Raw genomic sequence first — 16,282 nt, 5'->3', positions numbered from 1 at the left:
AGAGAGAAGGATAGGAAGATGCAAGCAAGGTAATAAAGAAGGGAGCGGGCTCTCTTAGAAGGATTCAGATGGTGGACTGAAACTGGACATTACATGCATCCAAAACCAGCTTATCTGCTTTTAAGCAGATCAAGAAAAAAGGAATCCAGCAGAGGCTCTCAGTGCAGCCCTTTTGCTGCTACCATGTGGCTTCTTTTCACATTTCTCCCCTGTGTAATGAGGTCTGCAGTTTAGAGACACAATTTGTCCCTGTTACTAAACAGAAAATATTTACCCTCCCTCATTCATCCAAGATTCTTTCATCTGAGCAACTGTGAGCATCTTTATTTTAGCTCCTTTCCAGTTTCCTTAGCAACATGCAAAGACACTCCAGAGAAGCACTGTCAAGCAACACCTTCAGTCTAGGCTTTCATGAAGCTTTCTAACCTTGACCAGCTCTGATGAGCAATTTAATAGCAGGCAATTTCAAGCATACTGTATCACATGTGTCTTTGTCCCTCTGTAATGAGATATTACAGAAAGCAAGTCAGCCTGTACTCTGTCACTGCTTCCTCAGCAGGAAGAGAGCTTCATTACCTACTAACTAGGTTTGCATTTATCACACTGAGTCTCTCAAGTACAGCACTGCCTGATGGTCAGTCAGTGATCCGCTACCCAGATCATTGAAATTGACTCCTGTATTGTGAGCTCCTTATTGTAAGGGCTGCCTTCGAGTTCCCAGTGCCATGTACTCAAATGTAAGCAAAGATCCAGACTGTAGTGACATTTCTTGACAGTTTGAAGCAATAAAGTGCCATTTACTGACAAGACAGTGTGGTTTGCTGCATTGCTGCTACCTCCCTGCTTACAAGACATCCACAGTGCTATCGAAAACTAATTGGAACCAAGGAAATTAGTGGACATTCAACAGAAATCTTCACAACAATCTTTTTCTCCTTGTAATCCTGTTTGCATTCTATTGTGGTGGTCTATCTGCCATCTCTGGCTTCCTGAAATCAATGGCTAAATCCATAGCTAAAATCAATAGTGAGCAATCACCTCAGCAGTTTTTAGGTAGCTATTGGGAAGATGGCCAAAAATCCCATTAGGCAAGTTAAGAACACTTTTCTTTCCCTGAGTCATCAAAATTGATATAATGAGTGGTTATGCTTCTAAATGCATTAGTGTAACTAGCTCAGAGTCATTTGACCATCTCTGCAAAGACATTCTTAGCTGGAATTAACAAATGCTGGATTTCCATTTTCTATGGCCCAGATTAAAAAATGCTGCACTTCTCCACTTGCCAAACTGAATTGTTGTTTTACACAAAAGTAAAAATATTAGCTGGAAAAAACAAAAGGATTAAAGTTTAAAGAACAACAAAGAACTCTTGGTTAACAGCTTTCTATGAAGATTAAAGATTAGATAAAGTAGAAGTAGCTCTCCTTCGTTGCTTAACAGCAACCCACATTCTCCTATAGGGATATAGTATGAATTTCTAGGTAACTACTGATAGCTACTACCAGACTTTGGTCAGTAGTTTGATCAAGTTGAACTGGTAAAGTTTGTGAAATGCTGTAGCTCATTCTTTTTTCCACTCCTCTAATTCACATGTTGCCATTATCCTAATTCTGTACGTATATACCATATGTACAGAGCATTGGAACTAATCTACTAGTAAAACTCATGGTATCATCTAAGACATAAACAGCAATTATTTCAAGAAATCTATCCACTTCAGGTATTGCAGGTATTTTTATCATGTAACATTGAGTAGTGATATGAATATGTATGCAGCCAGCTGTGTGTATATACAAATGTATCCGCCACTTGAAATCTGAAGATTTGCCAGTGTTTTCTCTCCAATCCTGTGAGGTTAGAATAAGTGGGAAAGACAGATAGTGAATCCTTCAAGGTGACACTGAAAGACTACCACAGAAGGGGATTTCACTTGGCCATTGCTGGGCCCTGGCAACTGATCTAGGTCCAGCTAAGCAATTCATTAATACATCACCAAAGGATGCTTTCCTGCCGAAACCGGTGTCTCTTTTTTTACCCAACCCATGTAGCAATGAACTTCAGGTGCACAGTGGGAAATTTAGATTAATCATTATGAAATATTTTGCAGTATTGCATATAGCTAAGTTCTAGAACAAACTGCCTCCAGAGGCTGCTGAACGGTTCTGGTAACTATGATCTAATCTTGGCACACAGTGTTGATGAGTAACCTCTCAAGGTCCTGGCAGTCCTAAGATCTGTTTTCCCCCTCCATGTCTTCTCAAACCACAGGGGTGAATTTGTCTTCGCTGCTAAGCTGCTCACAGGACAATTCACTGCCATAGGTTACTATGGATGCGGAAGGATAAACAGGGTTAAGATGAAAACATTTTTTTGTTGTTTCTTGGGGGAGTCTTATTCTGTTTTTGTCTTCTTATAATGCTAGCATGTGGCAGAAAGAGGCTATCAGTGTATAGAAGGTCTAATGGTGAGATCCTGTGTGACTTTTCTTACATCTAAGTTAGTTGGGGCCACCCTGGTCTTCACTTCAGAATGATAGACCATAAAGGAAGGAAAGTAAAAAAACAGCAGTGGGTCATTGAGTCTATCCTTAAGTTAACTCAAGGGAGGTTGAGACAGAAGTGAAGTAAGACAGTCAGCAGATGCCATAATAAAAGCAGTCATAAAATTGCATTATAGATTTATGCTGAAGGGGCACAAACTGGAAGTTATCTGCTCAGAATTGTTAATAGTTTTTTATTGAGAAATGGATGAAGAAAGATAAATTCAAAGTCTAGACCTCTCTTCACTCTATATGGATTGATGAGAGTGAGCTGGGACATGCTAATGTAGGCTCTTAGACAAAACTGATCACAATCTGAGCAGGGTTCTCAGTCTTGAGAGGCAAAACTCATCCATATGCAACACTGCAGAAGAACCTTCCTTAGGCAAACCAAATTGTTTACATCCTCTATCTTTGGCAGCCAATTCCTGTTATAGCAGTTTGTCTATCACGCAAGTGTGAAGTGGCAGGCAAGAAGGATGAGACTGCTAATGGACTGATGCTTGTTTGCTCCCTGACAGGATTTTTAGGAGGCATGGCAAGCGTATATAGATACCAAGGGAACTTTTGCAGGTGAGACAATCACGGCAAGCTACTTCTGTTTAGCTTCAGGCTCCAGGCAAAGGAGGCAGTGTGAAAAAACAGAGTGGGAAAGGGAGCTGGTAATCCACAGTTGAAATGATAGCCATTTTTCAAAAGATAGCTATGATGGTTTGCTCACTTTTTTAAGTCCATGACACACAGGAGTTTAAAAAAAATATTGTTTCAGAAGACCAGAGTGAAAAAAGAATAAGCTTGATAAGGGAGTGCTGTTTGTCACTGGGGATAGAAAACACTGAATTGAAAGGTGTGACTGGGTAAGAGCTCTCCCGGGCATAAAATTCAACACATGTTTTGGGTGAAATTCCATCTGTCCATCTCTGTCTCTTACCCCTTTCTCCTCTTCCAGATTCCAAAATGACTTTACAGAATGAAATGTAAAAGGATTATAAAATTACTCTGTAATTATCCACTGATTGTACAAAGAACATTTCCCAGGTCTTCAACCTAGTAAAACAAAGAGGAAAACTTAACTGCAGCACAAAACATTCCTCATAGCAGAGATAGTGGCTTTTTTTTTTTGTTTGTTTGTTTTTTTTAATCTGCAAATGGAAGAGAACTTTGCATTTTGTCCTGATTTGTGAGAAATGCACTTTTCTCTTTTTGGTGTATGATTATTTCAAATCAATGTTGATCCTTTACAGCTGGTCCGCCTCCTCTTTGGCATTCAAACTAGGCTGGAACTGCACAGAGTTATATGCAAGGTTTTGATAAAAGTAGATGGCAAAGATGAAAACTGAAGCTGAATCATTGCTGTCAAACAGTGTTTTAGAGATTAGAAGGACGTGGGGATATATAAACACCTGACATTCATACTTGCTGAAGACTGCAGATACTCACTGTTGATAAATGAGCTGATAGTGAATCTCTATGTGAAGGGTCTGCAATATTAGCTCAGCACTGAGCATATACATACTACCTTTTTCATGACATCACAACCCCCTTTAATATCTAGGGCTAACTGCTTCTTTTTCTGGTAGCCTCAGTAGGAAGTAGAATGTTGACAGCTTGCTGCATTAATGTCAACTCTGCTACTTCCATCCTGCACCACTGATTAGCAGAAGTTCTTCATCTCTACCCCTGCACTTTCTCACCTTTCAAAATCACCAGCCTGTCGTCTGTCCACACTTCATTAATGGCAAAAACTATAATGCCAGAGAATTAACTAGACGAGTACATATGAAGAAGCTGTTTGGCATAAAGGACATCTTTATATGCTTGACCTGTTGAGCCCTCATCATGGCCTGAACCCTGTTCATAACCAGGTCTTTTTGGTTCTGCAGTGCACATAAAAAAGTAACATAGAATGACAGAAGTCCTACTGCAAAGGACAGGCAGGTTGCATGAAAAAAAAATATAGGTATTCTCCTAAGTAATTTCAAGAACAAATTACTACCAATAGTCTACAAGACAGCTTTACTGAAGGAAATAATTTTCATGAGAAGTATTTGATGCAGCTCAAAGGAGGAAATTTAATGTATTTTTACCACCCAAAGACAAAAGGTTTACGGAGCTTTCAAAACTATAGCAGTTTTATCCCTAGATATAGAAATGTTTCATGAGAAATCTGAAGAAAAAACAAAACTTTTGAGTGACTATTGGTGTTTGGAGCCTGCAAGTTCCTCTTCTTTAATTGTTTTAATTGCCATTTGGAGCAAAACAACTAAACCAATAATTAAAATGTCAATTAGACCAACTATACATATTGTATACATAGCAAGTTTATTCCAAATATAACACTCTAAGCCAGTGATACCCTTCAACTATCACAAAATAAAACTGAAATGAGAAAGCAATAGCTATTCAACTTCCTAATTATTTCACTGCCACCTTGTAATTTCCTAACATCCAAGTTTTCTTTATCATAGATATTGGGACAGATGGCTGTAAAGAAAAGCTGCCATCCTTGAGCGTGCCATCATGGCATGGTATAATCTGTGTGTCTCACTCTAATGAAATCCTTTAATTTGATCTTGACTGCTGCAATGAAGACTTCACTCCAGGCTGAACCTGAGACTATAGCTATTTCCTGTTGGTGCAATTGACCTCACTGTCATTGTCTAGCCCCAGCTGGCAACTGAATAGTATGAAGCTGCTCTCTCACCCCCACCCTGTCTCAGTGGTACTGGGAGAAGAACTGGAAAAAGGAAAAACCCATAGGCTCAGATGCGAACAGTTCAACAACTGAAATAAAGTAAAATGAAATGATGATGGTGGTGATGAAGAAGAAAAGAGAGAGAGCAAAAATGGAAGAGGAATAAATCCAGGAAAGAAAAATGATGCACAATACAATTGCTTACCATCCACTGACAGATGCCGAGGTCATGCCCAGTAGTGATCAGCCCCTCTCAGCCAACCTCCCCTTTGACCCTCCCCAGTTTCTATACTGGACATGATGTTTGATGGTACTGAGTACCCCTTTGGCTAGTTTGAGTTAGCTGTCCTGGCTGTGCTCCCTTCTGGCTTCTTGTGCCTCTTCTCACTGGCAGAGCATAAGAGACTGAAAAGTCCTTGATTTAGAGCAAACACTGCTTAGCAACAGCTAAAACATTGATGGTTTTGATTATTCTCACACTAATCTATTGATTATGCACACACTAAATCCAAACCACAGCCTTGTGAAGAAAATTAACTATGTCAGCCAAAGCCAGGCCACTATGCATGTAGTTCAAGCATGTTTGTCTTTAGTGGCACAATTTTGTTAGCTCTGGTAATTAAACTCTGATATCAGTGAGAAATGGATTTCAATAATAGAACCACATAAGAACAACTTTCCTCCTAAATGTTACACAGATGAAAGACATACTTTTTTCTCTGCTTTAATTTTTTCCAGTGGCAATGTTAAATGTCATGTTTCTCACTACATGCCTTTCGCACCCTAAATATCTTGAACTTAGTTCAGTTTTGAATATCTTGTAAATTATGTAAACCTTGAGGCTTAAATGTAAGCTTGGTATCCTCTGAAGATACTGTCTACTTATGAACTCTTCCTTGCCAATCTCAAATGTTCCAAAAAAACTGCTCCAAACCTTGTCAAAATATTTTCTCTGCTATCAGTTTAGTTAGATTGCCCTTTTCAGGCTACCAGATGCTACTGTCCAGCCACACTGTGCCATCTAATAGGCAATGGACACATAGCAGTTGCCTGTCAGAAAGACAAATAGAACAGGTTGGATGCAATTAATTATAGAAGGGATATAATTCATAAAGGAAAAGGACATTCTGTCATTTCTCTTTTAATATACTAGCTAAAATACAACTTGAGTTGCTAATTGGTGTCCCTTAGTAGTAGATATGTAGGATAGAAATGTCATCCAATATTTTGCCTTCATTAAAAATTCCCTAAAATGTTTTCTGGGAGCCTTCTGAAACTGCGTTCTCCTAACTCTGCTAGATTGCATTTGGAGACTTAACCCCTAATCTACAGGAATGTGCAGATCACAGACATGACCAAGCTATAGGACACTATTTCATTTCTAAACCGTTAATGGAAGTATTGGATTTAACTTTGATTTGAATAAGCCTATCTAATTTTAGACATGCATACAGGTATGAAGATGAGATTGTGTTGTCACTTTGATGAAGCTTAATCTGCTGTATATTTTTTGTAATCATAAAGAAGCAGCAAACATTTTTCTCCACCATAACTGCTATAAGATGCTTATGAAAGAATTTCATTCCATAAAGAAGCCAATTATGTATATCTTACACATATTGTAGCTTTGGAAAGAATAGTGCTGTTGCTTGTTAATCTCTAAAAGTCATTAAATTGTACATTATTTTAATTAAACAAAGTAATCTAACAGATACTGCAGATGCGACTGTTATGCATTTGAAAACTTTATGGTTCTTTTTTCTACATACTCACACAAGAAATGATAAGAACCTGGTGAACAGCACAATCCAGATGATACAGATCAATAAAAAAGCTTTTTATGAGCAGCCACTGCAGCAAACAGGCACAATAGAGGCATAAGACTATAAATATCTTTTTCTCTGAGGGTACAGTTGAGTTTAAAAAAGTGAAACAGGCAAAAGCCATTTTTACTAAGAAATAGTGATAATAAGAAGTGCAAATAAAGGTTTTGGTTATAACCAAAGGACAGAAGCAACATCAGAGTGTTTCTAGAGTGTTTTACCAACCCAGCTGTGTTAATTTCTCCAGTCTTCCCTTAATATAGCCACACCTATTCAAAACTACATATATGGCTAATTCACTCCTAAAATGTGAAATTCTTTGAAATGAAATATGCCACATATTTGAGTAGCATAGTCCAAAAAAGGACTTTCACTTTTATTCTCCTAGACATGTCTCTGTGTTCCCCTCATTATCTGGTTCTTATCTCCTGCAGAGGGGTGTTGAGGAACACCTTTTGCAGAGCTCCTGCTCTCCCACTAATGATCCGGAGCTCTCAGTTTCCAAAAGCAACACAGCTCTGTCACTCCTGCTGGCAGAAGGAGGTAGCCACTGAGACAGATGGTGTCAGCTGTTGACAGCTTTTTAAAAGATCAAGGTCATACACTTTGACTTGTGAGCTTATTCAATCATTAGACAATGAATAACAAGAATTAAATAAAAATAGAGCACTGTGGTTTTTCTGACTTCTGCTGATGAGCTAGTGAGCCAACGTTACACTGAGTTACTCACTGCCTACACAGTGCACAATCATATACAATTATGGTCGTACACCACTGCCTCTCCACTAAAGGTAAAAAAGTTTCATAAAGTTTCATCTTAGAGGTACTTGGTATACCTGATAGAAAAAGCTAGAGAAAGCTGTTGAGAATGACAGCATTTAAGTATTTTTTGAGGTTGAATCTCACTCCTTAAACTGATCATTCAACTTGCTTCACACTTCCTCAGGGATATTACAAGAATGTAATTATTAGAAATGAAGGGAAAATTGACTCCTCTTTCATGGGTGACTGCATTATTATGAGATCTGATTTCATTTGTATCTCAAAGCTCCAAGGTGGTCTCTTATACCAGCTTTTCTCAACTTGCTTTTCAGTTCACAGTTTTGAGTAGTCTCGAGAAGGAAGTCAGCAAGAAACCAAATTGCCCAGTCAATGCATCCTTTTAAAACAACCCACTTTCAAACATCTTATTTGTAGAGTACTAAATATTTAACATTGGCTTTAGCTATTATGTACTTTGCATTGTTTTAGTACTACTTCATAGAGTGTATATATTGTGCAGAGCTATGAAGAAACAAAACAAAAACCTCATAAGCGACTACTATGGACAATATATTTCCTTTAGGAAAGAACTCATTGTGAATATGCGTAAAATAGGAATATGACACTCGGCTAAGGCAAGAGAAAAACATACCTGTGAAAAGCCGATCACTTCCCCATTTTCATCAAGGATGTTAAAATTGATAATTGGACCCTGGACATCAGGATTGCTGAAATCTGTATCACTGTAAATACGTACAACCGGAGCCCCATTGGCATATTTTAAGGTAGACAGCACATTATAGGTGTAGTGAGCTAATGCAAAGGTATGCTGTTTTATTTTCTCCATTCCTCCTACAAAAGAAAAGTGCATGCATATGTCAGATGCTGTATCTTCATGGAAATGTAAAAAAGGAGCATTTTTCAGAATGGTGTAGCTGAAAGGGAACTAGCAGAAAACTGGTAGTTTTGGGTTCCTTTAAATAAATACACAATTTGCAAATGTTTGTTTCATCATACATAAGCTTCAGTAGTACTGTTAGGATTTATCTACAATTAATCTACTGTAGAAACTAAAGTCACACTGAGATATATTCAGATGCATTACAACATTAATAGTTCCAGTCTATAAATATCACTAAGATGTTCTGGCACAATTAATTTGAAAAGCAAGTTTTGCTCAATATCTGGCTTTGGAAATCATGGGAATGAGGCAAAAATCCTAACACAGCACAGAAAGCAAATTGTTATGTTTAAGATAAAATAAAAATAACAAAATTCTAAATGTAATGACAAAATACAAATGTCAGTCTGCAAGGCTTAATTTACTTGAATACTGAAGAAATATTCTTCCAGGTCTGCTCTTTTTGAGAAGAAAAAGAAAGAGGATGTGGTGAACACCTCATTGACTACACCCATGAAATCTCTTTGCTCCAGAGAAGGTTTGCAGAGAAATTTCCAAAGAACTTGGCCTTGAGAAAGCATGAAGGAATCTAAAGCATAAGCTTCAGGTACAAAACCAGACATTTCAGTCAAAGAAAAACATATGTAATCCAAGTTGAAGAGGTAGGTTTTGATATTCACTGGGATAACCTGCTGACAGGGGACAAGTAACTGGGTATGACAATAAATACAAAAAAAGGAATAACCCTAATGAAACGGTAATCTATGACTTGGAACAAGAGAAGTACAAGTAATTTTCAAAGCAGAAACTGAAAACGTATGAATTTGCATCTTTATAAAAACAGTTAGAAGATAACAATATGATCTCAAGGTACTGTAGGAAACACAGAAGGCTAACAACATATTTAAACCCAATCAAATCTCCACTGAAGACAGCTGGAATTTTGGCTAAAAATCCAAAGTAGTTTCTGTCATGCACACTATGCATTACACTATTGTGGGCCTACATCATGTGGGAAAGAAAAGAAAAATTTCCTCAAATGTCCCTTGAAGTATAATAGTATTTTTCTGCCTGGATTTAGACTCAGAGTATTTTCTGTAATGTTGAGTATCTTCTTTGAAGTGCATGAGCATTTCTGCAACTAAAAATATATTTGAAATTTTCTTTTTTTTTTTTAACTGCATAACTATGACTCTCACAGTTCTGTGCATAGGACTTTTATATCTGAATATCTGGAAACTTCTACAGTCTGATATAAGAGCTTTTGGAGAGAAATCTTGTAATCTGTTTGTTAACTTGTTAACTGGTAAAAAGACTGTATCATTTATGAACGTATATAAAGGAAAAAAATACCTTCCCCTGACATACAGAAAAATTACAGCAACTTCTGCTATTTCACTTTTCTTCAACCTTCTATATTATGTGATATCTCCTTTAGATAAGCTAGGAAAGCAGACAGTAAAAGCATAGAAACAGATTAGATATAAGGCAGAGGCATATTTTTGTGATGCTAAAGAATAATAAAGAGGAATAAGATATTTAATGAGATACTAACACACAAAGTACTTTCAAGGAATTTTGCCAGAAACTAATCAGTACAATTTCTAGATGTTAGCCACAGTACGCTTGGCAAGCGCCTCTAGAACATTTTGGTCTGAAACATAATTTTTATTTTCTGAGTCTCTAAGAATAAAAGATTGCCTAGTCATTGTTTGGTAGATGTTAACAGTCTTGAAATACTATTAAGAATAATAAAAATAAAGGTCTTTCTCAGCAGTTGCTAGAAAGTAGCTGTCTTAAGAGACTTCTTATCAGCTTCTAAGTTGTCTGTAATCTCATTCAGAGCATTTCCAAATTGGCAGGAATCTTTTAATGGAAGACTAAACTACTGTCCTTGTGTCTTGTTGAAGAAACCTCTTATTCAGAAATTTCAGTCTCTCATTCACAGCAATCATCCTGCTATCATTTCTATATTGTCTTCAGCCATTCTCTTTTAAAGTTGCTTAATCACATTTCCTTGTTCATTAGTGAGAAGCTGATGAGCTTCTTAATTATTTATTCTGACAAATAAAAATCCAATAGCCTGCAGTTGCTTTGCTGCCTTGTGATTGGAGAGAGGAAGTTGTATTGCCATAGTCCCATATTTTTAGCAGCAGAATAGGTTATGATTAGGTCTGATGTCACAGAAAACCTTATGAAGCAACTGCCAGCAATCTGAAATTTGTTCTGACAGAAAAAGGGGTATATTCAGAAAATAGTCCTGATTTATTTTTATTTTGTTAAATAAAATAATCTATACTGTGTCCTACATAAATCATCTCACTTTTCCCACTAGGGAAAAGAATGTGAGGATGAGAAAATAAAAACCAGAACGAATCTTTGGTCTCTAACATGATCTAAGGGTTTGCATTATTGCACCTAGTCTCATATATGGGGATGAGAAAAATAAAACCCATTGCTTGACTGAATCTGCCTCAATTAAATGCAAATGTAACTTCTGATATTATGGTTGACTTGGTATTTATTAGCTTATTGCATTTGTGCATTTTACCTTCTCTCTATATAGAACTCTGCTTTTATGACCTGCTCCTTGCCTCTGAATACTTTGAGACTTGTCCCAAGCTGCCTGTTTGGGATAAAAGAAGTAGCATACCTTAAACTTTTTTGGAGACTTGGAACAATCATCAATACTTCATCTCAAGAAGATGCTGGGAAGGACTCGAGTGCCCTGGCACCCTCTTACTTCATGGATTTTATTCCTTATCACTGCTTTGTTTCATTAAGGTGAATTGCAGCTAGTTGCTCCTAAAATGGTTTTAAAATGAAGAGCAATTTATGCATTTTTTAATTTGGATCAGAATGAATCTGAAGTAGTCTGAATTACACCAGATAAAGTCTATCTAACACCATTCACTGTATTTATGTTGTAGGAACAAGTTCAGCACAAAGGATGCTTAAAGTCCACAATTTGCACTCAGTAATGACTTCTATCTATGGTAGGAATGCAAGGACTTCCCTGTTAAAAGGGAAACACCTGCATTTCTGTGGCTTAATACTTTTATATTACTTTGTCCCATGTGTATGTTTGGACTTTACATTAAGCCAAACATTATCATGCAATTAATTCTTCTTCCCAATACCACTTAATTTTTCATACTATTGGTTGCACAATGAATGCCATATATTTTTGCAGTGGCAAAGTTATTGAGCAGAGGAGATTGATAAAGAAAGCTTATACTTTTGTGTACAAACTACCTTGCCAAAGTACTCCAGTAAACCTGTGGAGATCCTGATGTATGTTTGCACACTAAAACATCCTGGCAGGTTAGCACCATTTCAGACCTACCATCCCATCTCATACTGCAGTTTGTATTGCTATGAAATGGATATTGCTCCAGTATGGAAAATTCATAGTTCAAGTGCACTGGATAATCCACAGATAAATTTATAATGTCAGCTCTTCCATAGGAATTGAATGTATGCATGTGCCTAACCACAGAAACCATTCAGTCATCTGGAAGAGAAGGGTAAGGTATCTCATATTTAAAAGACAGTTCAAACTATGTGCATTTAAACTATCCACAATTGTCACCATGGTACTGTTAATCTACTGCTTGGCTTGCCTAGTGATAACGTTTGCATTACCTCTGAGTAATGTCTTTGGGTCAGTATACACCTAGTTTCGCATTACGTAAACGGAAAACATTTAATGGCATACAAACTCCTCTCTGAAACAACCATGAATTCAGTAGCTCAAATGTTCAAATGTTAGTTCTTCCTGAAAGAACTGTAGTCAGGTAGGCATGTGTCAACATCTATAAAAGATTTTGAATACAGAGTTTAACATAAAGAAGAGGCTGAAATTGAGCCTCTAAAATGAAAGCTTTAGTGCTTAAGGTTTTCAGGCTGTGCTCAGAAACTTCTGTGCTCTGCATTCAAATACATTTCTTATCTGTCTTAGTATGAGAAATTAAATACTGGAGATAAGGAAGATGAGAGGCATGAATCAAACATACCGTTATTGTTCTAACTTGCTGTGAACAAAAAACACAGAAAATGAGGTTTAAGTGAACAAATACTGTGTTACTCCAGTAAATCCAAAATCACATATATCTTTGGATAAGAAAAAGATCAATGGGATTCATTATTTTTCATCATTGCCTAGCAGAGAGCAAGGCAGAGAAATGATGAGCTGAAATCTCAGGAAGCCAATCAGCAGGGAGAGAAACCAGGATGGAGCCACCTTCTAATAAGTTGCAAACAAGACAGATCACCACGTGGGAGCTGTGAGTCAATGTGCTAATGAAGCCATGGAACCTGTAAATCCTGTCCAACATTTGGAGTCCTTCACTTCTTCCAAGAAGCATACATTAATTTCTTAATATGGTGTTCTTTTATGTGTAGAATTAAATGTCTCTGACTGAAGTCTGTCACCTACTTAATTTTATTCTCCCAAAGAACATCTCCTGAGGATGAATTTGGTAATGGTAGCTTCATATATCTCTGTTGCAAATTTGAGTGCTTTGGCTTAAAACCATGTTAAACAACGTATTCTAAACACTGCTATTTTTTAGCAATCCTGCTTCAAAAAACACCTCAAACACAAAAATGAAACATTCATAAGATGATCCAACTACCTGTCCCACAATGCAACCCTGAAATGTTATAAATACAATACTAGAAGAGCAAATAATGAGAAGAAAATATAATCAACTTAGTAAGAAAGCTTGATCACTCATCCTCTGTTATGTCTCCTACATTCATCAATAAAGATATTAAACATAGACATTCCTGAAGGTTTGGGGTTTTTTTCCCCTAAATTATGAAAACAGCTGTCCTAACTCTAGCTACTGCTTGTTTGCCACAGTAAGAAGCAGCAGATGCCTGGAGGAAAAAAATACATGAAAAAAGTATGTAACTTCTAAGCAGCCACAACTGATAGTTTAAAGATTAAACAGGATAGAAACCAGAAATACATGAAAGTGAGCCTACAGGTTGACTAACAGCAACTAATCGTTACTTTCAAAAACAGAAAAAAGGGTATAAGAGCCCCTTGTGGAACTCAAGCATTAAAATTAATACATTAATGTTTCCTTGGAGTCAACAGAAAGTAGCTCTTCTAACATAATAGCATTACAATATTGGTCATAACCATTAGCAAATCTAATTCATTAAAACTCAAAATACAACCCTGTAAATGGCTTATCAGCAAATTCATAAAACCATCTATCATCTACACTCACAGAAAATGCATAAGCCGTGGACAGATTGCAGACCTCTTATTCACAGCAACTCACATGAGCAGTCCAATCAACTTGATCCATAAAACACATGTAATAAAAATTGACTTGAGGAACACAAAGTGGGGTGGACCATGACCCTTTCTGCAACTGAGGTGACTTCATTTGTGAGCAAGAAGGGAAAAATTTATGTCCCCAGATGTCATTTCTACATCCAAAAAATTAATACCTTGCCATACATGGAGAATTTCAGTTACGAAGATGTATTTTTTTTTATTAAAAGTACATAGTTTTATTTGAATTTACATGATCAAATTGCAAGAGTCCTGGGCACTGATCTTGTGAGATGGACTCTTGCAACTCGATTATGTACTTTCTGTGTGGCCAAAATGGAGAGCCATGTAACACTCTCAACTTTACTAAATCCATGTAGAATTCAGTGACTAATAGGGGGATCTTTCTCAACACTAACTCTTTGCATAATAGCTTAAATCCTTTTATTTTCCTCCATCTGCCACACCATCTCAATAGTTTAAGACTGTGGGAAGCAACTGCTTTATCCTCTATTCAGAATATTATACCAAAACCAAACATGAAACACATATTCAGTGTTTATCTTAATGAACAGAAGGCTCTTTGATGCCCCATCTCCCACTTCTTTAGAGCAGCTAATTCAAGCTCTGTTTTCGCACACTGAGAGAAGTTTGAAGGCTTTGTTCTGAATAAAAAGAGCATCGCAGTCTGAAGAAACAGCTCCTAATTTTCAAAAATCACAATGAGAAATTTTTATTTTTCTTTTTACTTCTTGGGAGTACTATAAGAGAAGTTGTACGTGCCAACTGGCTGACTCACTTTTAGAATAGCTATTTTAATTACAGGTACAATTCAATTTTGGTTAACTGCTTGTTGGACTGAAAACTGTCTAGGAATTCAAATAAGCTCCACAGAAGATACATTTAATTTACTGTTTGCTACTGTTATGAGATTTTTTTTTTGAACCAGGGGAATGCCTGTGTGTCTGTCCATCCTTTTAGTCTTCCATGAGCTCAAGCCATACTCTCAGCAGAGGAAATGATTTCTGGATGGCTTTTCAAACCATAAAACCAGCAACACAAAAGATGAATGGGGAGGCTTTCTTGAAAAGGCAGTGTTTTGCACAGCTCATGGAAGCAGCATTCAGCTTACATCTCCAGAGTGCTGGATGACATGAACTCACAGAGGCTTCTGTGAGAACAATAGAATCATCCCTGAAAATCCATATTTATGTGACACTTGCTTTTTGCCTCCAAAGGTTTTGTCTCCCAAGGTTTTTCTCAGTCCAGCAGAAAAACTTCTGCTTACGATTCTGTTACCTTAAGGACTAAATGCAAGCAAAGCTAGTACAATAAAGGCACACGAACTCTCCTGGTAGCTGTTAGAAACCTGAATGTAACATACAGGCCTGTTTTCTGCTTATTATAAAATTGGCTCTGTCCTTTGTTTAATGAAGCCTGCTATGTAGAATTCCTTGAAGTCAGCATGTGAAAGCTTTACTACTGCTTCTTTCCTGGTATTTTTAACTCTTTACAACTAGAGATGCTAATATGAGGCAGAACATAAAACTCTTTCTTTGTCCTGGGAATTTAGAAGATGCAAGATGGGGCAGTAAGTCTTAGGTTTTCAAGTCAATAAGACTAATTCAGCACTGAATTTGCATGAACACTTATTTATTTACTTATTTATTCAAGTTAGCAACAACTTTTTAATCATTTTAATACAGTAGAAGGAAAACCTTTCCCACCTTCTGCTCAAACAGGGACTATGATAGCATCATAGGTCTGCAGTTAAGTATGATTCTTTCCTCAGATAACTTTTCTATAAGACCCAGTCACCAGTACAACTTGGTGGTCTCATGACTTCCTAATGGCTCTGCAGTTTTATGGGTTGTTTGTTTTTGTTTTCCCCTGGGGCAGGATGCAGACCAATGGAGACAAATAACTTGCACAAAAAATAAGCTCAATATAAAGACAAATCCAAATGTGTTTTTCATAGGAGGAAATCTCTCCCTCGGCATCAAGAGAACCCTTTAAAATATTCTGAAAAACCAGCCAGCTTCTTTCTTTTTCTTTCCAAGATGACAGATCCCAATTTAAATCCTTGATAGGATATAAATCAGTTCTCTTTCAAAGCTCACCATGCCTGCGTTAAGTGAAGAATGGGCAATCACATGCAGAAACCTCACAGCTCAGTACCCACCAGTTTGACTCTACCTGCCTACAGGTTTTACGTTAGCAATCCTTTTAACACAATATTTCTGGAACCTCTTTGTTGGTGAAATGCTTT

General features: G+C 37.1%; 1 protein-coding gene across 4 annotated transcripts in view; it reads right to left on the bottom strand.

The window, feature by feature from the left end:
• The window catches only part of MOCOS (molybdenum cofactor sulfurase), a 222,401-nt gene that overhangs the window by 43,816 nt on the left and 162,303 nt on the right, over window positions 1-16,282 (bottom strand). For all 4 annotated transcript variants that reach the window (XM_061449066.1, XM_061449065.1, XM_061449068.1 and 1 more), the window contains exon 6: window positions 8,472-8,671. In XM_061449066.1, the coding sequence (XP_061305050.1) occupies window positions 8,472-8,671 (200 nt within the window). The remainder of the gene's footprint in view (window positions 1-8,471; window positions 8,672-16,282) is intronic.

Source organism: Pezoporus flaviventris, unplaced genomic scaffold (genome assembly GCF_033815535.1).
Source record: "Pezoporus flaviventris isolate CSIRO_AGI_PZ_B2104156 unplaced genomic scaffold, CSIRO_AGI_Pfla_v1 ptg000007l, whole genome shotgun sequence".
In the NCBI taxonomy this organism is placed as follows: domain Eukaryota; kingdom Metazoa; phylum Chordata; class Aves; order Psittaciformes; family Psittacidae; genus Pezoporus; species Pezoporus flaviventris.
The sequence above is the reverse complement of the archived record's forward strand: the minus strand, read 5'-3'. Positions and strand labels throughout refer to the sequence as shown.